The sequence below is a fragment of the Pseudozyma hubeiensis genome (assembly GCF_000403515.1).
Source record: "Pseudozyma hubeiensis SY62 DNA, scaffold: PHS7, whole genome shotgun sequence".
Classification (NCBI taxonomy): Eukaryota; Fungi; Basidiomycota; class Ustilaginomycetes; order Ustilaginales; family Ustilaginaceae; genus Pseudozyma; species Pseudozyma hubeiensis.
In genome coordinates this window covers 11,682-36,094 of record NW_012133789.1, presented here as the reverse complement: position 1 = coordinate 36,094, position 24,413 = coordinate 11,682, and the positions used below count along the sequence as shown (strand labels likewise).

The following is a 24,413-nucleotide window of genomic DNA, read 5'->3' as shown; positions in this document are numbered from 1 at the left end:
TACGAGGTGGAGAAATGAGAGCGAAACAGCTTCGGCACCATTTGGCACATTTCACGCGCAGCGCAGCTATGTTAGATCGGGAAAATCAGAGGAGCTGGATCCGTGCGCATTTGGATCGAGTTGAGTGTCATTCCCACGCGGCAGAAGTGCTTGCAAAGCACAGCCAAAAGCGGACAGTCGACTCAAACTCAGCACTCTCTCAAAGTGGAGACTCTCGGCACCCTTGCATTCACGTCAGTCTCTTCCATCATCCCATTACTTTGCTCTATCGGTACCGCGTCCTCGCAACCATGGATACCGAAGAGGACACCTTCACCTCGGTCACCTGGGAGAACCGTGACACATCCTCAGGCTCACAACCTACCTTCTCAACCACTCCCTCCTTCTCCAACAGCAATGCCATCGCAGGTCCATCTCACTTGGGCGCATCTTCTTCCGCCAATGCGCTGGCACGAGACGTCCACGCTTCCGACGATCCCGCACAGCTCTCGTGGGCTGGCTATCTGATGGTCCAGGTCGTAGAACCACGCAAGGAGCTCGAAGGTCAAAAGGATGCTTTCATCAGCTACGGCATCCGTGCAGAGACCAACCTCCCGCACTTCTCACGCACATACATGGCCACCCGTCGTCGCTTCAACGACTTCACTTTCCTTCGCGAAGGTCTCAAACGCGACTTCCCCGCGTGCGTCGTTGCGCCGCTGCCGGACAAGCATCGTCTCGAGTATCTGACAGGAGACCGTTTCAGCCCCGAGTTCATCGAGAGGCGCACCCAGGACCTTCAGCTCTTCCTCGAACGCATCTGCCGTCATCCAACACTGCAACGCAGCCAGCTGCTTCGCAACTTCCTCGAGAGCTCAGAATGGCAGGTCGACATGCACGCGCACAACTCGTCCCACAGCGGCACCAACTCTGCAGCCGGCGCTTCCACCCTCGTTTCTGGATCGCAGGTTGAAAACGCAGGTCCACCTAGCTTGCTAGACAGCCTCAGCGATCACTTTCTCAACGCATTTTCCAAAGTACGCAAGCCCGACGAACGGTTCGAAGAGATCAGAGAGAGCATCGACAAGCTCGAAGAAGGGCTGGCTGGAACAGAGCGCGTGCTCTCTCGCAACAGGAATCGCATAGCTGGTAAGTTGTTTTCTCCTCCCTTGTCCTATCCTTCCTTCGTTCCCTGCTCTTTGTCCTTGTCTTTGGTCCCAACATCCTTCGCCCGCCCGCTCGTCCGTTAAACAACATTCGCATCTGACACTGAAAAAAACCAACTATCATAATACCGTAACGGGGCCGCATGCTGACCTTCGCTTCCTAGCTCTGCCGTTTGGCGACGTCTATGCTCCCCAACTCGGAACCGGCCTCGAAGATCTTTCCACCGACTACGAGGATTTCGCCACGAGCATCGAAGGCCTCGGGTATTTGGAGAGCGGGATCACCGAGCCGTTGAACAAGTTTGCCGCTGCGATGCTCGAGTTTGCTCGGTTGGAGAGGGTTACTGTAAGTAGTTGTGGGTTGACGGGCTTCTGAGGGGGAATCAATGCTGACTGGTGGTGAGCTTTGATTCGATGTGGTTTACACAGTCTGCAAAGTCGACGGATGCGATGCTTTCGCAGATGCAAGCGTTGCTCTCGTACGCCAGGTCGCACAAATCCGTCCTCAAGTTGAGGGATACCAAGCAGGTGGATTTCGAAGAACTTACAGACTACCTGTCCGGAGTCGTGTCGGAACGTGATCGTCTGGCCTCCCTGTCATCGCCGTACGGTGCGGGTCATGGTCATGGAGGTGTACGAGGTGCCGGCATCTCTGGCTACCTCAAGGACAAGGTGGACCATCTTAGGGGTGTGGATGAGGAGAGGACGAGAGTCGGAAGAATGCAGAGGTTGGATGGAAAGATCAAAGAGTTGCAGGATGCGGTGACCAGCGCACACGATACAAGTCAGGCGTTCAATGGAGAGGTGATGGTCGAGAATCGCATCTTCCATCTGGCCAAGGAGCAGGAGTTGAAGGATGTGCTGGCTACGCATGCGGATGGTCAGATCGAGCTGTACGAGGGTCTGGTGGGGGTGTTTGATCAGTTGATCCCGCAGTTGGAGAGGATCAGGGTCGGGTAGATGCAATGAACCAGTGTGATCAGCCCACGGACAGAATGCGTGCGAGCGTGAAGATTGAAGTGAGAGAGAGTTGTGTGCTCGACGTGCGATTGGTGTGTCGTCGCTCAACGTCTATCTCGTCACCTGAACATGACATCAAGGACATCGTCACAGCCATGACACACGACCGTTTGCGACACATCTTTCTCGCACAGTTATGGACTCGAAAACTCTTCTTGACATGCCGCAACTCGAAATATATACATCTCTTCCCCACGCCTTTTTCTAAAACATACCCGTAGGCTGCATGTACATTCCACCATTCAGGTTGTTCGGATACCCACCTCCCGGCGCGCCCAACCCCGTCACACCCGCCGTGATCAGCTTCGGACCGCCCAATCCACCAGGCCCAATAATCGGTGCATCCTCCTCCTCCTTCTCCTTATCACTATCCTTCTTCGCCCTCTCCCTCACCTCCTTCTCCAGCTTCTTCAACTTGTCGCTCTGATCACGCATGCTCTGCAACTGGTACGGCATCGTAAAGTCGCCCAACCCATGCCTCCACGACAACTCCATCACCACGTCCGGTCGAACCAGATCGTAGCACGCGAACAACGTCGCTGCATAGCACTCCTTGTTGCCGATCTCGACAAAGTACTCGAGCAACTCCTCCGCCACCGCCTCAACACCCGAAACGGCAGCCGTCTCGATGGCATCCCTGAACAGCTTGTCCGTCTTGGACAGCGCGATCGACTCGTTCCATCGTTCGTTCTTCTTGTACAGGTGAGCCGCAAGACGGCGGAACTCGAGCAGGTCGTGCTTCTCCAATCGAGCTGCGAGCGAGATCGTGTCAAAGTTGTCGTAGCCATCGATCGAAGATCGCAGCGTCTCGTAGTCCTCCTCCTCGATCAACAGGTCGTTGTAGGCGTCGTTGACACCTTCGAGGTTGTGGTGCTGCACCGACATGAGGTAGCTGCGGATCAGCGGCACGTTGTCGTTGTCCTTCTTCTTGAACATGCGCACCACACGACCATGGTCTATCCTCTTGGCCAACACGGTGAGCAGGTCGTTGAGCAACAACGGGTGCTGCTCCAGGTAGAACGTCAGTGCACGGTAGTAGATCTCGACGTTGGCCACCTTGGGCAGGATGGCCTTGAATTGGTCGTGATCCCACGCAGCGGCGGCGTGCTCCATGGTGGCGAGCGCAGCGTTGTCCATCTCGTCGTACTTGGTGTACAGATAGACGAGCTCCGACCACAGATGGCACTGCTCTGCCACCTTGATGAGCTGAGGCAGGTTGGAACGCGACCAGTACAGCTTGAGGTGCTCCATGAGACGCTCCGGGCGGTACTTGGCGAGCGCGACACCCGTCTGGGTGAAGACACCCATGTGGGCGCGCTCGAGACCCAGCGCCTGCTCGAGCAACGTGAGCAACTCGTCAAAGAAACCCTCGGCCTCGTACGACCTAATCAGGCCAGGAAGCTCCTCGGCGTGAGGGATGATGGCGAGACCGGCGATCTGCGAAAGCTTGAACTCGCGCTTGCTCAGACAGGCGGCGTGCACCTGCTTCCACACGCTCGTGTTGCCTGCCTTGCGAGCCGCATCGACAGCGCCCTGATAGTCGCCGAGGTAGACGAGCGTAGTAGCGAGACGCGCATAGTTGGAGACGCTGGTGAAGAGCAGCTTGGCAGCCTCGTACAGCTCGTCGTTGAAGCACTTTTCACCGACGCTGAGGATGTCGGCTACATTGGTCATGCCCAGGAACTCCTCCATGTCGCCGAGGCGGTTGGCCTTGGCGAGGCAGTAGGCGTACTCGGTGTCGATCTTGGGCTCGCGAGCCTTCTTGCGGGCCATCTGCAGGTAGCGGATGAGCTCCTCCTCGCGACCGGCGTGCTCGGCGATCTCAATGACCTCTTCGTAGTTCGAAGGGTCCTCAGCCTTGACGTACGAGTCGATGGCATCCTTGACACGCAGACCGTCGAGCTGAGCCTTACCGAGGCGCGACCAGATGGCGGGCTTGTTGAGCTTGTTGGCGTACTGCTGACCGCGATCGATGGAGACGACGTGCTCGACGAGGACGTTCATGGCTTCCTCGTGCTGCTCGGCCTTGGAGTGGATGCGGAAGGCCTCCTCGTAGAGACCGTGGTCGATGGCGATCTTGGCGATCTCATCGACATCGTAGCCGTCGAGGCGGTCGATGTAGTTCATGACCTTGCCCTTGTCGGTGCGCACGGCGGTGAGAAGGAGCAGATTCTGCAGACTGCGGTTGTCGCTGAAGGCCGAGGGCTCGAGGATGATCTTCTCGAGCAGCTCGATGAGCTCGTGAGGCATGTCGGCAGCCATGAAAGCCTTGACGGTGGCCGAGACGTCATCGGGGTTGGTCGACTCGGGGACGGCGGTCGACGTGACCTGCTCGACGAGCTGGCGTCGATGCACGTTGTCCGAGGTGAGCACCTGAGCCCACAGGTCGAGCTGGCGTCTCTTGACGAGGTAGCGAGCCTGGTGCTTGAACATCGAGTTGTCGTTGGTGATCGAGATGAGCTCGTCATCACAGAAGCCCTTGGCGTAGGCGATGTAGGCGAGGTAAGGGTCGCGCTTCTCGCAGTACTTTCCGACGACGCGTGGGTCGTAGAGGTTGTTGTCCTTGAGGAAAGCCTCGGGGTTGTTGTTGCTGTCGATGGCGATCTTGGCCATGGCGTTGTACAGAGGCTGATCCTGGGATCCAGCCTCGATCTTGGACTGAAGCCAGGGCAGGATGAGCTTGAGACGGTTGCGCTTCTCGGCCTCTTCGACGAGCTCGTCGACAGGGATCGGGCCGGTGACGGACTGGAGAAGGTTCTTGATAACACCCTCGTCGCAGTCGACGTCAAGCAGACCACCGATGACCTGGGGCGTGCGCGAAGAGTTGACGCGCTGCACGTACACTTCGATAAAGTTGATCAGCATGTTCTGGTAGAGGTAGAGCACGAGGTCGTGGACGAAGTCGAATCGGTCGCAGACGATGATGAGCGGCAGCTGGTCCGAGAGCTTGGCCTCCTTGAGGAAGTTCTTGACCTTCTCGGGGTTGTAGTAGTTGGACTCTCGGCAGATGCGTTCCACTTCTCGGATCTGACCGGTGCGCGTGGCAGCCTGGATGTACTTGAAGTGCACCTCGGCGTCGGTGGAGAGGTTGACGACAGAGCCGAGATAGTAGTAGAGACCCTCGAACGACTTGAACGACTCGAACATCTCGATAAGCTTGACGGGGCCGAGCAGATCCGAGTACTTGGTGGCGATCTGAACGACCACCTGCAGGTTCTGGCGGATGTTGACCTTGAGCATCTCACGCAGGCACTCGAGCGACTGCTCCACGGTGAGCTTTCCAAAGTAGCTGACGAGCCAGTCTGCCTGGAGAAGGTTGGTGTGCACCACGACACGCTTGATGTCGGCGTTTTCCTCGTAGTGCTCGAGGGCACGCTGGAGCAGGCCTGCCTTCTCGCAGAGGTTGGCGATGCGCGGACGGTCGTAGTGGGTGAACATCTCGTTGCCGAGGATGGCGTCGGCTACCTGCGGAGCGTTGACGAGGTTCATCTCGAGAAGACGAGTCTGAAGATGCGCCTGCTCGGGCTTGTTGTCCTTGAGGGCGTCGAGGAGGAAGCTGGTTGCCTGCTGGATCATGTTTTGGCTCATGAAGATGTCGGTGACGCGCTCAATGTCGACCAGAGGACCGGACTCGTCGCCGACCAAGCTGCTGGCAAACTCGGCACCCTTCTCGGGGTTGGTGCGGACAATGTGCTGAAGCAGAGAGGCGTAGTCGGGGGTGTAGCCGACCTTTTTGGCGTAGAGGACAATTTTGTCGAACTGACCGGTCTCGGCGAAGCAGGCGACGACCTTGTTGGGCACGTTGGCGCGGAGGTAGACGCTGAGCGCGAGGTTCATGTCGTGCTGGCGGACAATGTCACCAAGCTCTTCACTGCATTCGATCTTGCTCTCCTTGAGCCACTTCTCGAGGAGGTGCTTGCGGCCCTGGCTGAGCACAGGACGAGCGAGTTCGAGCGACTCGAATTTGTTGAGCGAGCCCTTCTCGAGGAGGATGCCAAAGTATTGCAAGATGGGCGAGAGGGTACCGGGCTGATTGGGCACCTGCTTGAACTGCTCGATGGTCTGCGAGGTACGAAGGATGCCGCGTGGCGAATTGGCTGCGATCTTGGCAGCTTCGCCATACTGGCCTGTGGAGAAGAGCGAGTGGAATTGCTGGAGGTAGAGGTCGTCGGCGCCTGGCAGATCACCGCGAGAAGCGAGTTTGAAGGCGAGCTCCGAGTTGTTGAGGGTGCGGAGAATGTAAGGAATGACGGTGCTCTCGTCGACGGAGACGGAGAGGACCTGGCCCTTTCGGTTGATGCCGATGATACCGCTGGTGGACTCGTGCTCTGCGGTGACAAAGATGGTGTCGCCCGAGATGCGGTTCATGTAGATGCAAGCGCCGCTCTCAAGATCGTAGAGGTGGATGAAGCCGTACTTTGTGACGAGATAGACGATGCCGTAGCGCTTGCTGACCTGCATGGCGACGGGGAAGTCGTTGGTGGCCTCTGGTGGGAAGAAGACGTCGACGGCCTTCTTAGTGAAGGCGGGCTGGCCGTTCTGGTGGTCGATCTCGACGACGTGAAGCTTGGCGCCGGTGGCTGTGCGGTTGGCAAAGGTGAAGAGCTTGAAGGGACTTGGCGCCGTGTCGGACTTGAGCTCTGCAAAGGCGGCAGCGTGACCCTCGATGGGCTGCGAGACACCACGGTCGCGAGAGTAGAGCTGCATGGAGCCCTTGACACGGAAGGCGTTGGGTGCGCCGGTGGTGTTGCCAGAGATACCGACGAGGACGAGCCACTTTTCGTCTTGACTGGCACGGTAGTTGATGATCTGTGTACCTTGCAAGCTGACGTGACGATCAAAGACCTTTGCTGGAGCGGCTTCGCCTTCCATGGACCAGTGGTATACTGCATTTTCTGTGACGATACCGAGGGTGGTGTTGTTGATCCATTTCCAGAAGGTGACGTCCTCCTGCATGAGATGCGACTTGACTTTGGATTTGGCTTCGATGTTGAAAATCTGGAGCTGCCGCGCCGACTTGAGGGCGATGATCTTCTGGATGGGGTTCATGATGGCCGAGTCGGCGGTGATGGGTCTTCTCATGACATCGCTGATATCATTGAGGTTGACGATGACGACCGAGTTCTGACCATTGACGCTTTCACGAACGCAGACAAAGTTTTCGGACTCGAGGGTGACGTTTGCGAACGAGATGCTCTCGGCAGCGATGCCGACGTTGGTGAGCTGAACATGCTCGGAGAAGTTGATGGGCTTGTCCGCCATGATGGAGCGAGGTATGATGTAGCTCGGCGGACCGCGCTACGTTTTTGGATGGACGAGGTGCAGAGGTGAATTGCGAAGGGTGCGTGCACCGAATTGGCGACGACCGAGACCGGGGTGCGACGTGGTATGCTAGGATTTGCGTCGAAGAGATCTGGGCGTCAAGACGTTAGGACGGAGGAAGGGTTGAAACAAAGAAGAGACAAAGAAAGAATATACACAAGGAGGGTGATGGTGACGGCGAAGGGGACGACGTCGAGCTCGGATAGGATCAAGTGGAACTCGCCAGCAACCTTCTCAGCAAGCCTCGACGTGGCTTTGCTCGTGAAGCACAGCACAGCACAGCGCCGCACGGCTCAGCACAGTAAGCGTTGTATTCTCACTCGGACTTCGCCCAAGCGCTTTGCGTGTTGCGCACAGGACACCCGACGCGCCTCTCCGTCGGCCAGAGACACACACACACACAAACAATCTTCTCGCTGCTGGCTGGCTGGCTGGCTGTTGAGCCCTTTCTTGATCACAATCTGAAATACAATTCGCAGGCGGAAGATCGGAGAATGTATTCATGACATTATTGGAATTTCGAGCGAGAGTGCCCCTTCACAGCCTTGGCCCTTGTATTCTCGTCGGGAGAAAATTCGGTTTTGTCTGTTTGATCGAACAGGAAGCTTCGAGTTGCTTGATCGACAGCTTCTCATGCAGTGTGCGTGCTTCTGGGCCGAGTAAGTGCGCTACAAGGCAGCGACGCGCGTCACTGCTCCACTTTGAAATCAACGCTCAGCCATCATCTTGACACATCTGTTACTTCCGCTCCAACCACACCCGTCACGGCTTCACAATCAGAGCCTCCCTATCCACAATGGCCGACCCAACACCATCCACATCCACCCAGCCTCCGTCCGAATCTGTGCTCTCCACCGACCCAGCCAAGGACAAGGCGCTGAAAGCGTACAAAAAGGCACTCAAACAGCACAACGAACTCTCCGAGAACCTCAAGAAGCTTCGTTTCGGTTTGAAAGACCTCGAGAAAGCATACGACAAGACCGAAGATGACATCAAAGCGCTCCAGTCTGTCGGTCAGATTATCGGCGAAGTGCTCAAACAGCTGGATGAAGAACGATACATTGTCAAGGCTTCTTCGGGTCCACGCTATGTCGTCGGCATCCGTGCAAGTGTCCCCAAGCACAAGCTCAAGCAAGGTGTCCGCGTCTCTCTCGACATGACCACGCTCACCATCATGCGCATCTTGCCCAGAGAGGTCGATCCACTCGTCTACAACATGAGCATGGAAGACCCGGGCGCTGCCAGTTTTGCAGGTATCGGAGGCTTGTCGGATCAGATCCGGGAGTTGCGAGAGGTGATCGAGTTGCCTTTGCTCAACCCAGAACTGTTCATGCGCGTCGGTATCAAGCCTCCCAAAGGTGTCTTGCTGTACGGCCCGCCCGGAACCGGAAAGACGTTGCTCGCCCGTGCCGTAGCAAGCACACTCGAGACCAACTTCCTCAAAGTCGTCTCCAGCGCCATCGTCGACAAGTACATCGGAGAGAGCGCGCGATTGATCCGCGAGATGTTCGGATACGCAAAGGAACACGAACCATGCATCATCTTCATGGACGAGATCGACGCCATCGGAGGACGACGTTTCAGCGAAGGCACTTCGGCCGACCGAGAGATCCAACGTACCCTCATGGAGCTGCTCAACCAGATGGATGGCTTCGACTACCTCGGCAAAACCAAGGTCATCATGGCCACCAATCGACCCGACACCCTCGACCCTGCGCTCATGCGTCCCGGCAGAATCGATCGAAAGATCGAAATCCCTCTCCCCAACGAACAGTCCAGATTGGAGATCCTCAAGATCCACACCAGACCCGTAGCCAAGAAGGAGGAGCTCGACTACGAAGCCATCGTCAAGCTCAGCGATGGATTCAACGGTGCTGATTTGAGAAACGTTGCTACGGAAGCCGGCATGTTCGCTATTAGGGATGATAGGGACTACTGTGTTCAGGAGGACTTTATGAAGGCGGTAAGAAAGTTGCAGGAGGCAAAGAGACACGAGTCCAAGATCGATTACAGCGCAGTGTAAGGTGGTTTTGCAAATCGCATTACTTCGTAGAGGCGCGCGATCGTGGCTTGCAGTGCAGTGTGTGTTCTGCCTTTCAAGATTTTATTGGCTGTGCCCTGTTGTGCTGAATCGGATCGCTTCCGAAACATTCTCTTCGGTCTCACCCGCACTCAGGCACAGGTCGCATGAGTACATAATCAGCAAAAGTCATTGTTCATTGATTCTTTGATGGCAAGCATGAGTACATGCACAACCGTTATATGCTAAAGGAAGAATGCAAGTGGTGCCGAACCGGGGCCGAAAAAGACAAGAGGCAAAGAAAGGACAGGACTATGTACAGCGGATGCAAAGTGTGAAGTGAATGCGAGGCCCGACGTGTGCCGTCAAGGCACTGTGGACCATGCTACGGGCAAGAGGTCAAGAGCAGAGAACCGTTCTACGCGGCGTTCACATGCCAGCTTCGGCGAAAGCCTTGTTGATCTTCTGCTGGATTCTGTCTCCAAGGTCGGTCGCTTTGCTAGCGGCGCTGTTGATGCTGAACTTGGGACTGGCGTTCCCCGAGTCACCCAAAACCACGACGATGTAGTCGCTCCTCTGGCCCAGGTCGGCGGGAAGAGTGATGCTGGTCTGTTCGTCCTTGATGAGGAACCCATCGGCAAGCGTCCAGTGCAGGTTCTCGCCTCCACTTCCATCCGCAGGGAGATATCCGAGCTTAATCTCGCCCGTGTAGTTCTCGGCCTCTGTTGGAAGGTCAGAGGCATCCCATGTGACGGTGTACGTCTTACCCGCGGTCCAGACGGTATCGGCGGTAGGGGAGGTGATGTGTGGGTTGTACACGAGTCGCTTCTCGAGCTCCTCCATCGTGTCGCGTCCGAGCATGACGTTGTCCCAGTTGGTGTTTTCGTACTGACGCTTGAGCATGAGCTCGGCATCGGAAGACGTGCCGAAGCTGCCCACGGTCGCGGGTGCGGATACGACCGACGAGACCAGCAGCGAAGCTGCGAGCAACAGTGATGAGAGCTGCATATTACGAATGTGGGGACTTGGGAATAGAAGGATGAAAGGACTCTAGGTCGATAGGAGAGCACGATGTGATGAAGAGGAGGAGCGATCTTTACGACGAGGAATGAGAAGTTCGAGGGAGCTGAGAAAGGAAAGGAGGACCGGGTCAGGATGATTGAAGCCGTCCTTATAAGAGATGAGAGAGTGCTCGAGGCAACTTTTCGGTCGAGGAATGCACTCTCATCTCACCGCGACACAGCAGCCGTCGGCGACTTTCGCGCAACGCCGTAACCAAACGGCTGGCTCGTGTTTGTTCCGTCCGGACGCAGATGTCATGCGGTGAGCTCGAACGCCCCTATGTCTCTAAGCTCCTTGTGCCAAAGTTCCGGAACGAGCAGCGGTCAACTGCCTTGTCTGGTGCCGTTCAGTGGGGTCATGCGTTGCCAGGAAGGGCAAGAGGGAGCCAGAGACAGACGGAGAGGGAGATAGGCAAGCGCCAAAAGAGGCATGAGGTCGTTGCTCTGTCATTCGAGCCGCATCGAATCGCGAATCGGTTGGAACGGCACGCACACCTCGCCGCCACTTTGCGCTGCTTGCCCAGCTGCAACCTGTCAAGGCCTTGAACCCTGACAACGCGCTTGGGTTGGTGCAGACTGGCTGTCTCGCTTAGATTCCGTAGGCAAAAGCGGGGAACCGGCGCAATGCGAGCGTTGCTGCACCCTTCGCGCTAAAACGAAAAAAATGGCTTGGCTCTGCGTCTTGCAATTCGTTCCGTGCATCAAACGAGCCGGATGACGAAAGATGAAGAAAGGACACGAAACCGCTGGAATCCGCTTCTGCTCCGCCAGGCTGGGCTGGAAAGCGTCACCGACGCCATCTGTGATTGAGGCTCATTGGTCACAGGTCCTCGAAGCCCTCTGTCGCTCTCAGAGAGAATCGGAAGACGCCGAAGGACAAAGACATCTCTGGAGACAAAAGGATTCGACCGATACGGAATATTCTAGCCGGACACGCTAAGAGGTCCGTTGACATCACGCTTTCCCAAAGGAGTATCGGCAAAATGGCGTTCGGGCGTGTCCTAGGACGTCGCAATCCCGGAGTTGAGGTTGTCTCAAGCTACAACTTCACGCAGTGACACTCCGCGATAGGCTTTCGGATGTGGTCGACCCTCGACAATCGCTACTGCTAACGCGAAAGCGAGTTGCCAAGCTTCATGCGGCGTGTGCACGCCTGCTCGTATGCGGCCGGCGCTCTCGCTTCTGAGTCGCTTCTTGCCGACGGGTCACTTGATCTTCTCCGCCATTGATGACACGCCCGTAGAAACAATGGACTGAAGCGAGCAGCTCTCTCTCTCATACACGCATTGCATGGACAAGCACCGTGCGCAATAAAAGTGATCCAAGCGCCCCACGAGATGCATTGACTCTGCATTGACGAGTACGAAAAAATTCTTCTTTGAGCTCAACCCTTTGTCGAGTCGGTGTTCATACATGCATAGAAAGCGCGTGTGAGTGTTGCTTTTGTTCGCGAGCATGCTAGTTCGTATTTCGTGCAGTCGCGAAGCGTGCTCGGCTGCGCATCCGAACCTGCTCACGTTTTCCATCAAAATGCGGACCAACGCGACGCTACATGCGTGCAGCAGAAACCGGCGTTGATCAAGGGCCAGCCGGTGCGGTCGGCTCCATGCCGAGACCTCAGAAGCTCTTGATGTACTGGTACATTCGAGAGCAATACGAGGACGAGCACAAGCGAGTAACGAAGGGCTTGCAAGACCAGAGTCAAAGCTAACGCAGGCTGGAGCTTGTCGCGCTTATGGACGCGCAGCTCCGAGGCATCTTGCCGTTCAGCTTCTCGATGCGGTCTTGATGCGCATACAATCAGCCGACCTCCTTCGACAGCAGGTGGGAAGTCGCCGACTGCACAGATACATCATCCGACGCTATCTTGCATTGAGCTTGAGGTTGGGCTGTAGGGGGGCCGAGTTCCGGAGTCTTCGCCCGTCGATTCACGGCGGCAAGCGATCACTCTCGTGCTCGACGTAGCTTCTCGGCGTGTATATTCGTTTGACCGAGTCCTACAGCACGTTGGGCCAGAGACGACCTCCTTCGATCCGACTTCTTGCAGAAAAGTGTGAGACCCGTTTGCAATTCCGCTGAATATCTTACCTCGATGCCCTGTTTCCGCAGGACGAACACGTTGCCTCTTCTCTACCGACCTATCCCTTCGGCAACTACCCTCTGCTGTTGCTCGAGGGCCTTCTGTGCATCAGGCTGAACTTGTACCAATCGTGGACCACTACCGGCTTTCGGCCGACTGCTGCATTCGGAAAGGCATCGACCGACAAAGGATGATGGAAGAGTCCCCTCGCATGAGTCTCCATCCGTTTCTCCTGACGCGTCCTCGTCTAGCTCTTTTTCCTCCTTGACATGTCTCGCATCGTAAGCGCGAAAACCTTAGAGTCGTTAAGCGACGACCCTTGCTGTAGGACCCCTCCTGTCGTTAGCGAAACAGAAACAACCCCTGCTGAGAGTTTCTCCTTGTCACTATCAGTAGCATGGGAGGCATTGAATCGCGCCCCAGCGTGTGACGGGACGACGGGGCTGCTCAACCGAAAGAGCGGATGTGAACGAGACGTGTTCGCTGTGCTCTAATGTTTCCCGATTGCGTTGCACAGCTCGATGTCGGAGTTGCGCGTAACGGCTGCTGTCAAACACGGGCAGATTCGACCAGCAGCTTGTATTTCCAACTCCGTACTTCCCCGCTGGAATTCGCCTCTTCCTCTCCAAACCTCTCTGTCGGCGAGCAACAGTCAACTTGCATCACAGAGCATCTCAGGTAGCAGGAATGAGGACCTTTGACGGCGACTTGTCACCCCGTCGCTTCACGAGGCATGTGATATGCGCAAGACGGACACTTCGCACGTTTCTCGTTACGCGCCTCGTAGCGATCGCCTCCTTGCATGGAAAGTGTAAGCGCGCTTTTTTCTCGCTTGGACGCGTCGCCTGCACTCGACGAGATCCGATAACTCATCGAGATGCTGAAGAATGTAAGTCATCAATTTGGATGGCAAGACGAAATGTAGCCCGACAAAAAGCCACGTCTAAATGGACGCTTGAAAAAGAGGGAGAAATGGATCGATATCGGCTGCGGCTTCCGTCATGATCGAGATCCGCGAGTGGATTGACGCATCGCCATTCATCGCAGGTCTTGCCGATGCTCTTCGTGCGACACCGACACGCCTGCGAGCCGTTCACATGGACCGTTTAACCCGCGACGGACGGCGTCTGGAGGCGACCACAATCAGAGCGTTCCCGTCGCAGCTTCTTTGAAGAACATTTCGAGACAAGAACGACAACAACAGGCCCGAGCGGGCTTCGGCATCGACATCCCAGAATCGTCGAGAGAGCCTGGAGATGCTACCGAAGGCCCACATGGATGACCTGACTTCGATGCGTGAAGCAAAGCCTCCGACGGCGCGCCGCGGGACCTGCTTTCACCGATCTGTTCTTCATGAAGGAACGTGACAGAACGCAAAATCAGGACCATCGGTCCCCGTGCAGAGGGTTGACCCCTCATCTCTAGCGCTCCGATCGCACTTAGCTACGCCGATCCAGCATTGCACGGATCTGTGCTGGGAGCAAGGGTGCTGTGATCTTGACGCCCTTGTTCTGGGTCTCCGCGTGCTGGAACCAGTCTGCAGGGCGAAGGGCTAAGGAAAGTCGATATGAAAGCCATTAGTATACACTTTTGGTGGGTTTGACATCAAGGCGACCAATGCAGCCAAACCTTACCTCCAGCCTTCAGAGGCCGTAAAGTCCGAGGACTCTTCTCGGAGATTAGCCTGCGCCAATAGCACACGAAGCCTGTTCAGCTGACATCGCGTTCTCCCGAATTCGCGATGTCACCACACCAGAACACGATTGTCGTGACCGATCAGAAACACTTCTGTTCTATGCATCCCCTCGCCGCACGATTGTTCTGATCAGAACGGTGACACCACCATCCAAGTCGCCTTCAGCTCTATGACAATTGAAGGAATACTGTGTACCGTGATGTGCAGCGCAAGAATCTGATGAGCTGGTGTGACGGGAAGACAGGACAATAGCTTGCGTCTGCAGGAACCTGCCGATATTACAGATTCTTTCGATTTGTTTTTTCCGTTAATTGCGGGAGTGCATACCGTAAGCTGCAGGGGAAAAGAAAAGATGTGCCTTCCTGTTCCAGAAACAGAGCAAGCCGGAAAAGAAAAGGAGAAAATAAATTTATTGAAAAGCTGAGCGAAAAGCGCCCCTTACATACGAAGTGCGCGCTTGCCATCTCTCTCCTGCCAAAGAAGGCGATGCAAGTGCCTATCTGGTTCGATGGAGCAGAGAAGACCCCTTGCTGATGACAATGTGATGCGCATCTGAAACCGTTCCTGCGGCCATCATCGCCCGTCTTTGCTTGACGATGGCCTTCCATCGCCTCCTTACCGCTGAAACCTGCCCTTGTGCTCCTGCTTCTCCTCGCCTTGACCGCCGCTTCAGCCCTTCTTTGATCTTGGACTCGGATGGCCTGCGCCCGACCGGCATTTTTGACTTGCCCTTGCCTAACAGAGACGCCCGTGTTTCGCGCTATGCCTGTAAGGATGGCATAGCTTACCGCTTCGAGGACGACCTTTTCCGCGATTCGGTCTCTCTCGACTCATCCCGGCGCAGACCCATGTGCGATCGAGGTGCGTTTCAGATCTTTGCTTGTCTCTCAGCCTCCTTGATTCAAGCCTCCTTTGTGCCTGCAGGGATCGACGATGGCGCTCTCTTTGCTATGCTTGTTTCAAACACATCGGACGGCCACGAATAAGCTCATGACTACACACGGCCCGAGCTCGAAACTTCGCCCTTCCGTCTTGTTGCGAAACCGACGGCCCCTGCACAGCCTGGGAACTTGTCGTTTGTCATGAATTATGGACTGAGCTCGCCCACATGTCAGTCTGACTGCGTTCGCCACCGCTTTGACCTGCCTGTCTCGGCATCACTCGCTGAGCTTGGCATCTCTCGCATGCTGCTTCTGTGGCGCTCAACCTTCTCTTTGTCTTGGCCCACCTAGCCTCTTCATGATTCCCACGCTAAACTACCTCTCGTTGACACTACTCGCCTTGCAGCGGCAAGGTATTGTACAGAAGCGTATTCCCGGAGTCTTCGTCCCGAAAGGAGCTTCACGTTGCGAACGAGGCAGACGTCGCCGGTAAGGCTGCGATGATGACTGATGCTATTTTCGGTGGTCATCACGATGGGAGTCGATCATCCGTCATCATGGAAGCGATCGACGAAGAGCGTCCAAGAGAGAGCCACAACGCAAGGGGCTCACCTTTACTCGCCGTTCGCAGCACAATGCGGTGTCTCAGTTTTACGGTGCAGCCGCTGCCGAACCAGTGCATGTTGCTGCGCTCCCCAACATGCCAAGCAGCAAGGGAGCAGATTGTAGTTTCAAAGCTTGGTCTCTCCCTTGTCCAGGGAACTCGCTTGCGCTGATGCAGGTCTGCCATTATTCTGTCGCTGCCGCTCCGTTACGCGAAAATCTCTAACCGAAACTTAGGAACCCTTTTCTGTCGATCCCATACCGCGCATGCACGGTAGCTCCTGTCCGAGGAGCGCTGATCGACAGCTCCTCCCTGTCACACCCACTTAACCGAACTCCGCTCGCTCTTTTCGATGTGCCTCAGCCACTCTTCCGACACCTGGCTCGTGGCGCCCCTCTGCTTGCACCCTTCCTCTTTACGGCACCTCGATCTGCTTCCCTCTCGTCTGCCCTGCATATGACACGCATGTCCTTACAATTCCTGACGTCCCTCTGTCTGCTTGTCCAGCAAGGCGGTCCAAGCTCTCTTAGCAGAAGCAACGGACCGCTCTTGACCGGAAACGCGCTGACAGTGGCAGAACCACCTAGCCAACACCCTTGCCGTTCGGCGCAGGACACCTATACTAGTTCACCTGCTGTCCTAGAGCATGCCGCACTTAGTCCCCTGCTTGTGGCCTCGCCTTGACGCGCTTTAGCTTTACTGCTTGTCAGCCCCTGCCGCGAGCTTGTTCCATGCTTCGTCCCACGCACCCTGACTGGTAGCAAGCCCTGCGATCCATGCTTCGTCCTCCGGTGCCATCTTGCGTCGTCTCTCGAATGGCTTCGAGACAGTGCCTGACTGCTTCTGGACCACTTCACTGCCTTTCTAGGCTGTTTCCTGTCCTATTGTGGCAAGTGACGCTGAGATGTTCCTTCGGAATACTTCGCTCGCATTGCGCATCTTGTCTGATTCGACGGGCAATACGCCGATGGAATAGCGAAGCGCTGGGCTTGGCGAGTGTCTCCAGGTACCGAGCTTGAATCGCTTTCCGTGTCCCGCTGGCACCCACCTCAGATCACGACAGCTTCGTCGTTCTCCCTCTCCCCCTGTGCTGTGGATCGCAGGGGATTCCGAGCAGGCTCTCTCGCTGAGCCAACCGGATCCATCCCTCCGACATACCGCTCTTGCCTTTCTTGGAACAATCTTTGAGCTCTTCCTCCAGCGCCCTATGGCGGGTACATGATGACGGCTGACCTTTACAGACTCCGCTTTCAAGAACCGCCAATAGATATAAAGAACCCCCCGACGTCTCCCTCTCCTTCCTTTCTCTTCTCATCATCCAGACTCATATATTCTCTCCCCCTCTCTCCAAAGCTTTCTAGCCAGAAGCCTTCCCCTCCCCTCGGTCCCCTGTTGCGTCGCATCTCTTCCACTCGGTCTTCACCGCCTCCAGGAACCCCACTCTCTTTCCAATTGTAGCCACCTCCTCTGTCGTCTCTACACAGCTTCAGCTTTCACAAGCAAAGATGCCCTCCAAGATCGCTCTCTCCCTCAGCGTGCTGACCGCCGCTCTCAGCATGGTCAGCGCTGCTCCTCACTACCAGTACGCTTCGTACAACGGTGGCCACAATGTTGAGTCCACCAACGAGAACAAGCTCATCGACGCCTCCGATCTCGACCTTGGCATCGACATTCTCAAGCGCACCGACTACAGCGCCTGCAAGAAGTACGTCTCGTCGTACAACGGTGGTCACAACGTCTACTCGATCAACGAGAACAAGCTCATTGATCTCAGCGATGCCACCGTCAACCTCAGCCTGCTCACCAACAACGGACGCAAGGTCAAGACATGGAACAAGGCTCCTCGCTACTGTCTCGAGTACATCAAGAGCTACAACGGCGGCCACAACGTCATTGTCGACAACGAGAACAAGCTCATTGACCTGTCCGGCCTCAACCTCGGCATCGACCTTCTCAAGCGCAAGGCTCCCGAGTTCTCGTACTACAACGGCGGCCACAACGTCGAGTCCACCAACGAGAACAAGTTGATCGACCTTTCGGACCTCACTGCCAACGTCGACATCCTTGACGGCATCATCGGCAAGCGCGGCGACAAGTACTCTTACTACAACGGTGGTCACAACGTCGAGTCCGACAACGAGAACAAGCTGATCGATGCCTCTGGTCTTGACCTCGATGTCGGCATCCTTGACGGCATCCTCCGCAAGCGTAAGGCTCCCGAGTTCTCGTACTACAACGGCGGACACAACGTCGAGTCTACCAACGAGAACAAGCTCCTCGACCTCTCTGACCTGACCGCCAACGTCGACATCCTCGACGGCATCCTCCGCAAGCGTGGTGCCAAGGTCACGTCGTACAACGGCGGTCACAACGTCGCCTCGACGAACGAGAACAAGCTCATTGATCTCTCGGACCTCACCGCTCTCATCAGTGTGCTCAGCAGGCCCTCGCGCATCCACAAGCGCAAGGCTCCCGAGTTCTCTTCCTACAACGGTGGCCACAACGTCGAGTCTGACAACGAGAACAAGCTGATCGACCTTTCGGACCTCACTGCGCTCGTCAACGTTCTCAGCAAGAGGAGCGTCAAGGGCTACGGATCGCAGATCCACGCTCGCGACATCGCGGAGGACCTTTACCGTCGCACCAACGACGATGAGGACTGCACCTGTGTTAAGAAGACCAAGCCTACTCCTCCCAAGCAGACTGCCACCAAGCCTCCTGCATCTGACTGCGACGCGCCTACTACTCCTGCCCCCGCTGTGAACACGCCCAAGCCCAAGCCTCACCACCACCACCCCAAGCCTACGCCTTCGACCTCGACCTCGACTACCACCGTTACCCCTCCTGCCAAGGAGACTCCCAAGGCACCTGCACCTTCTCCCAAGCCATCGGACAAGCCTGCTCCTCCCGCACCCAAGCCTTCGGACAAGCCCGCTCCCCCTGCCAAGGCCACCTGCGGTGACGACGAGGTCTACGTCGACGAGGGCCACAACGTCGTCTCCACCAACGAGAACAAGCTCCTCGACCTCTCCAACATCACCATCAACATCGGTCTCCTCGATGGTCTGTTCGGTGGAAAGAAGACCAAGGAGGTACCTGCCGACTCAACCTGCACCGCCAAGGAGGGCTGCTGCGTTTCCAAGTCGGTGTACTACTACAACGGTGGACACAACGTTCAGTCGACCAACACGAACACGGGTATCGACCTGGGCGGTCTCAACCTCGGTCTCGACATCCTCTAAAGGGCTCGGGAAAATCTCTGGTTAGGTTTTCTTCCTTGAGGAGAGAGGAGAAAGAGAGTGGCATTTGTTCGGTTTTGCAACCCTTTGCATGTCCCCTTCTTCATAGACGGGACCAAGGTGGCAAAACCACCCACTCTTCTCTTCTTCCTTTCCCCCACCCTTTCGACCCGTTCTCCAAGTCACCGTGCTTTTGCTTCCTCACTTTGGCATCTCCCCACCCGGAGATCCCAAATCATCCATCACACAGTACATTCTCTTTTTGTTCCGATCGTTTCTGGCTAGATTCTCTCTTTTGTCTCTCTTATCCACTGTGACCGTTGGCTTCGGTAACCCTGGAAAGGACAATATAACACACTCATTCGTTCTCTCTTTTTTTTCTCGGAGGGTTGTGTTGCTGTGTTGCTGTCTTTGGGCTGTCGTGAGTGGGCAGCTGGCTCGGAGCTTCGTCAGATGTCCTTTTTGAACCAGCGTGGATTCCGCTTCGTGGATTCCGGGTAGCCAATCATCACTTGTCCCTGTCGGAAAAAGTCAGTGAACGGTGGGCTCCGATTCACGTCTGCGTGACTTGTCGATCTTCTGCACTCGTCTCAACTCGAGTCTGCTAGCATCGTCGGAAGGACATCGACAGGCTTCGAAAGCATTCCGTCTTGCCCTCTCGCTCTCAAAACCTCTCAACCTTACACAATCGGACCACACGCACTCTCACCCCTCTGACACTTGGACACATCCCAAACACACCTGGTTTTCTCTTTCCAAAACCACGTTTCATATTCCTCCCGTCCTTGCCCTCCATCAAGTGGGATTCGTGGGCAAGAAGTTCCCGACGATCAAGTGCGGAATGTTCCACTGGTCCCTCCGAATAGTAAAGCTGAAGCAACAGTGGATAAACGCAGCCTTCGGATTCGCCGGATCCTTGAGCACACCACTCGTGCTCGTCGCACCCGTTCCCGCCGCCACACCCCCACCCTCCGTCTGCTGACCACCACCACCCTTCTTCCCATCCCTCCCACTGTTGGCGACGATACTCTTGTTCTTCGTCCTGAGCACGCAGCTCGTCAACACCGCTTTCTGTCCCGGGTCGAAACTCACCGCTCCGTACTTCTCCCAGTAGTTGACCGCGCTTTCTTCCGCCATAAGCTCGTAGATGCACAGCCTCCCTTCGCGAAGCGATTCGATCGGTACACCTACGAGCTCGGCAAACTCCTTGTTTCCCTTATAAATCTCCCCCGTCCTCCTCCACAAACACGCCGGAATCCCTTGCGTGGAAAACACGCGATCGTAGTCCAACAGCAACCGCTCGAACGCCTCCTCGATAAACACGAGGTCGATCGTCGTCAACGACTGCGCAACCGCTCGGAAGGCAGGTCGAAACACGGACAACGGCTTGAGGATTCGACGCTTGGATGCGGCGGATACGTTTCGCTCCATCCACCGGTTCAAGCGTGCGTAGCCGTTGACGTGGTTGTACGGTCGAAGAAGGCCAGCTTCGTACTTGGCTTGGATGACGCGCGCGAGGCGTTCGTCTCGTGTTCCGTCCTTTTGATCCGCCGCTGTGAGGAAGAATCGTTCCTGCTTGGTCGACCCGCCTTGCAGCGAGGGGATGTAAGAACCAGATGCGAGGGTGGAGGATGTGCTGGTGGACGAATTGGCGCCAGCGGTCGGCGCAGCGGAAAACGATGATCGTCGCGATCGTTTCCCCGACCCCGTATCGCCCGTGTTGTTGTTGGTGGCGTTGATTACTCCGCTGCCGAAAGAGCCGGAATTGTACATCGTACCCGCACCACCGCCTCCCACCGTGGACGACACGGCAGCGTTGCCCCCATTGATCGAGGTCAACGCCGTCAACCCATCCATCCCGCCCAGTCCGGAGATCGTATTTCTCCTGCTCTGAGACGGCGTAAATCCACTTCCAGTCCCCGCACCGATCGCACTCGTACCGGACATGCCCGGCGTCGCACCCGCCCCAAACCCAGGCCCATCCAGACTCTCCAAGAACTCGCTCAGCAGCGTAAACTCATTCCCACCCGCAGAGTCACCGCCGAACCCGCTTCCTCCACCCTCGTACCCACCCGGTCCACCTCCCAGCCCGAGCCAGCCTGCACCTCCCAACCCTGTCATCTCTCCACCTGCCTGCTGCTGCTGCTGTTGCTGATTCGCCTGTACGGACTGATTTGGAATGCCGTTGTTGTTGTTGTTGTTGTTGTTGGTGTCGTTGTTGAAGAGCGAAGCGATGGAGAGAAGACCTGCCGCATTGCCGCCGGATGAAGAATTGGACTGCTGCATGGCTGCCCCTCCACCGCCTGCTTGAGGTTTGAACATGTTGGCCGCATTGAACTCTCCCGGCGCGCTGTTCATCGACGAATACGGACCTGCTGAGCTGCTGCCGAACACGGCATTCGCGGGTGTTGCTGAACCAGCCAGACCCAAGGTTGGAAAGATATTCGCTGCTGAGGTCGACGCCACCTGCTCTTGCACGTTCGGCGCTGTCGTTGCTGTTGCTGGAGCTGTGGATGGACTAGCAGCCTTGATCGCTGGCGGTTTCGCCTTCGCCGCCGGTTTGGACGGCGTCCCACTCGCCACCGCACCACCGGACTGCTGATCGTCCTTATCGTTCGCCTTCGCCGGCGTAGCCTCGTCGTGACAAAGATGCCCGATATCCCTCTTGATGCACCGTTGACACGGTCTACCCTCGTCGCAGGTCATGTGCGATCGACGACAGTATATGCACGCCAGGTTCACCTTTCTCCTCTTGGAAGGCTTCTTCTTGCCGCCAGCTGGAGAGGATGCGCTAGGCGAACTGTCGTCGGCCTCATCATGGGTGGAGTGGCTGTTGCTGGGTTCGCGTTTGACCGGTGGTGCGGGGATGGAAGTGGACGAAGTGGTCTGTGTGGTGGCGGAGGGTTTGGGATTGGATGGAGAGGAGGAGGAGTAGAGACTGCGTGGGTCGAAGGGTTGGGATGTGGAAGCGCCTCCGGCTGGTGGCGGGGGTGTCATGGTTGGGCCGAGGCACAAGCTCTCTCGGGTTTGAGAGGCTTGGCGATGGTACGCGAGGTCAGCGGTGAGGATGTGGATGGTGATGATGGTTTTGGGATGAGAATGCAGTGTGCACGGTCAAAACAGCGATTTGCAATTTTCCGCGGCTGTCTGGCTGAAAAGGACCCCGCATTTCGACCTCGACAGTGCCTCTGCACCCGCTTATTTTTCTCTCTCTCGCACCCTTCGAGACGTGGCGTGTCGCCATCAACGCGACGACTGAAAGACTCATAATCCTGCTCATACACAGCCAGCATCGCAGGCAAGCATCGTGAACAGCAACAACACTCTTCATTGCTCTTGATCGTTCCCAGAGTCATTGACACTGCGTTGAACAGCAGCGAGCAAGAACATGGCAAAGGATTCAAACCTGACCGCATCAAATCCATATGTCCAAGTGACCTTCACCACCAGACCCGTCTCTGAAGCGCTTTGCTGGCTGGATGTCGTCCGTTCGTTGACCGAGATGCGAGCCATGAGGAGTGGAAGAATATCGTGCGCCGTTGGCGGAGAATTTTCAGAGAGGTGTGGGGCGTGCAGTCTGGCACGTCGAACTTTGCGTGTCCAGCTTTCCTGCTTTAGGATGACCTCGATCGTGCCCGTGCCGGCTGTCATGGATGTCTTGAATATGTCTTGGTACGTCTCTGCGCTTTCGCCACCGGTCCTCAGAGGAGGTGTGTCGAGGTCATCCGGCTGCTGGAAAGCTGACGGATACACAGAACACCCGTCCAATCCCTGCAAGACTTTTACCGTCGTCTCCAACACCTCCCTTCTCGTCCACCCCACTCCTCCCCTCAACACCTTCCCACTCCTCTCCCCAGACACCTGCACCACCCTCTCCAACCCACCCACCAAGCCTTCCCGACTCATACGCTGTGCAAAACATTTCTTTCTCGTCAGCATTTTCTCGTTTTCTCTTCGACCACTCAACCTCTTCAACACTTACATCAGGGATCCTCAATCCGTTCGCCCTACCCGCCCAGATCAGCACCCACCTCTTGGTCCTTCCACCGCCCGTTTGCAGCTCCTTCACACCCCAACTCCCCATCTTCCCCTCCTTCGCCTTTTCCTTCAGGTCTTGGCCTAGCAAAGCAACGCTCGACAGCCGGCCTAGCATACACGTCCACCACAGGACGTTTTCGATCGAAAGGCTCTCCTCGATCATCCGTCGAACGAAGGCTACTTCGCCTCCCTTGGTGATCATTTCCCTCGGTGTTCCTTGACATACCTGCAATACCCTCAGAGCCGTACAAAGCTGTATCAGTAAGCGCTTGGTAAGAGGATAAAGGGTTGCGATGGGAAACTTACAGCATTCGCCGGCGCCTTTTTCTTCCCAGCCAACTCGTCCATCTCTTCTCGACTCGTATAGAACGGTGGGTTGCACATCGTGAACGTCGCCCCCGATTCGTTCGTTTTCCACGGAACAAAGGCGTTGTTTCCGTCCACGCCAATCAACGTTATCCCATCCTCCATTTTGTTCGGCGAGACAAGATGCGTACGAGCATAGTCAAGACTCTCACCGTCAATGTCCGTGGCGACGAACGACCATGTGGGAAAACATCGTACGCCGAGGATTGGGTAGATCGCGGATGCTCCGGTGCCGATGTCCAGCCCGGAAATGCGGGAGGCCGAGAAAGGGAAAGGTGATTGCGAAGTGTGGTGGTGGAGGAGATGCAGGGTCGGAAGGGTGGACGAGAGCAGCTCGTGGATGAGGGCGATGTACGCCAGTCTGTTTCCGAGGACACCGAATGCGTCAGTCACGCTCGGCATCAGTTGAGCGAAAACCACAAGCGCTCTTACCTGTTGGGAATCTGTCAGTGCTCGAGATGCAAAAAAATCAGTCGTGAGCAATCATCATAGGTCGTCTGTGGGTTCCGTCAGATGCTTACCATAGGGCAAAGGTTCCGATCCGAAAGCCGTGCACGAATACCAAAGTCTTCCACCAGCAACGTCTCCGCCAAGCACCTATGAACACGATGCAACGCGATCAGCTCGACTCATCCTTACCAAGGGCCTTGTTGTGATGCTCGATCGACCCTTACCTGACAGCCTCGGCGTCTTGAAAATCAATCTTGGCCTCGTACCCTCCGTCATCCTTGACACTGAACGATCGGGACACACCAAAACATCAGCCTTTGAGATCCCTTGTGTACGCGTCAAGAGGTGACTACAAGTCGACTTACAAAGTGCCAAACGTCTGCGGGTACTTTGCTGCCAACGATCGGAAGTCAGGTGTCTTGCTACGATACATCCTCGGATCTGTCATCACCATTCAGACTCGGTCAGCACGCGTCTTCTCGGCACCATAT

At 56.2% G+C, this 24,413-nt stretch overlaps 9 protein-coding genes across 9 annotated transcripts; 5 read left to right on the top strand and 4 right to left on the bottom strand.

Moving 5' to 3' along the window:
- Positions 1 to 68: 68 nt before the first annotated feature.
- On the top strand, positions 69 to 2,105 carry PHSY_000433 (hypothetical protein; the record flags this gene model as incomplete). Its single annotated transcript, XM_012331072.1, has 3 exons — positions 69 to 1,128; positions 1,310 to 1,491; positions 1,575 to 2,105. The coding sequence occupies 3 exons, from the start codon at positions 69 to 71 to the stop codon at positions 2,103 to 2,105; spliced, it is 1,773 nt and encodes a 590-aa protein (XP_012186462.1).
- A 19-nt stretch (positions 2,106 to 2,124) lies between these two features.
- PHSY_000432 (hypothetical protein) lies at positions 2,125 to 7,427 on the bottom strand (the record flags this gene model as incomplete). The annotated part of the gene is made up of 2 exons (XM_012331071.1): positions 2,125 to 2,228; positions 2,381 to 7,427. 2 exons carry the CDS (start codon positions 7,425 to 7,427, stop codon positions 2,125 to 2,127), a joined length of 5,151 nt encoding a protein of 1,716 aa, XP_012186461.1.
- An 856-nt stretch (positions 7,428 to 8,283) lies between these two features.
- On the top strand, positions 8,284 to 9,510 carry PHSY_000431 (protease; the record flags this gene model as incomplete). The annotated part of the gene is made up of 1 exon (XM_012331070.1): positions 8,284 to 9,510. One exon carries the CDS (start codon positions 8,284 to 8,286, stop codon positions 9,508 to 9,510), a length of 1,227 nt encoding a protein of 408 aa, XP_012186460.1.
- A 426-nt stretch (positions 9,511 to 9,936) lies between these two features.
- Positions 9,937 to 10,827, bottom strand: PHSY_000430 (hypothetical protein; the record flags this gene model as incomplete). Its single annotated transcript, XM_012331069.1, has 2 exons — positions 9,937 to 10,557; positions 10,741 to 10,827. 2 exons carry the CDS (start codon positions 10,825 to 10,827, stop codon positions 9,937 to 9,939), a joined length of 708 nt encoding a protein of 235 aa, XP_012186459.1.
- Positions 10,828 to 12,120: 1,293 nt separating this feature from the next.
- On the top strand, positions 12,121 to 12,916 carry PHSY_000429 (hypothetical protein; the record flags this gene model as incomplete). Its single annotated transcript, XM_012331068.1, has 2 exons — positions 12,121 to 12,160; positions 12,678 to 12,916. The coding sequence occupies 2 exons, from the start codon at positions 12,121 to 12,123 to the stop codon at positions 12,914 to 12,916; spliced, it is 279 nt and encodes a 92-aa protein (XP_012186458.1).
- A 2,024-nt stretch (positions 12,917 to 14,940) lies between these two features.
- On the top strand, positions 14,941 to 16,805 carry PHSY_000428 (hypothetical protein; the record flags this gene model as incomplete). The annotated part of the gene is made up of 3 exons (XM_012331067.1): positions 14,941 to 15,205; positions 15,632 to 15,714; positions 16,698 to 16,805. 3 exons carry the CDS (start codon positions 14,941 to 14,943, stop codon positions 16,803 to 16,805), a joined length of 456 nt encoding a protein of 151 aa, XP_012186457.1.
- A 580-nt stretch (positions 16,806 to 17,385) lies between these two features.
- PHSY_000427 (cell wall protein) lies at positions 17,386 to 19,071 on the top strand (the record flags this gene model as incomplete). Its single annotated transcript, XM_012331066.1, has 1 exon — positions 17,386 to 19,071. One exon carries the CDS (start codon positions 17,386 to 17,388, stop codon positions 19,069 to 19,071), a length of 1,686 nt encoding a protein of 561 aa, XP_012186456.1.
- A 792-nt stretch (positions 19,072 to 19,863) lies between these two features.
- PHSY_000426 (hypothetical protein) lies at positions 19,864 to 22,065 on the bottom strand (the record flags this gene model as incomplete). The annotated part of the gene is made up of 1 exon (XM_012331065.1): positions 19,864 to 22,065. The coding sequence occupies one exon, from the start codon at positions 22,063 to 22,065 to the stop codon at positions 19,864 to 19,866; it is 2,202 nt and encodes a 733-aa protein (XP_012186455.1).
- Positions 22,066 to 22,395: 330 nt separating this feature from the next.
- On the bottom strand, positions 22,396 to 24,376 carry PHSY_000425 (hypothetical protein; the record flags this gene model as incomplete). The annotated part of the gene is made up of 6 exons (XM_012331064.1): positions 22,396 to 22,808; positions 22,957 to 23,332; positions 23,413 to 23,904; positions 23,994 to 24,069; positions 24,147 to 24,206; positions 24,288 to 24,376. The coding sequence occupies 6 exons, from the start codon at positions 24,374 to 24,376 to the stop codon at positions 22,396 to 22,398; spliced, it is 1,506 nt and encodes a 501-aa protein (XP_012186454.1).
- Between the last annotated feature and the right edge of the window lie 37 nt (positions 24,377 to 24,413).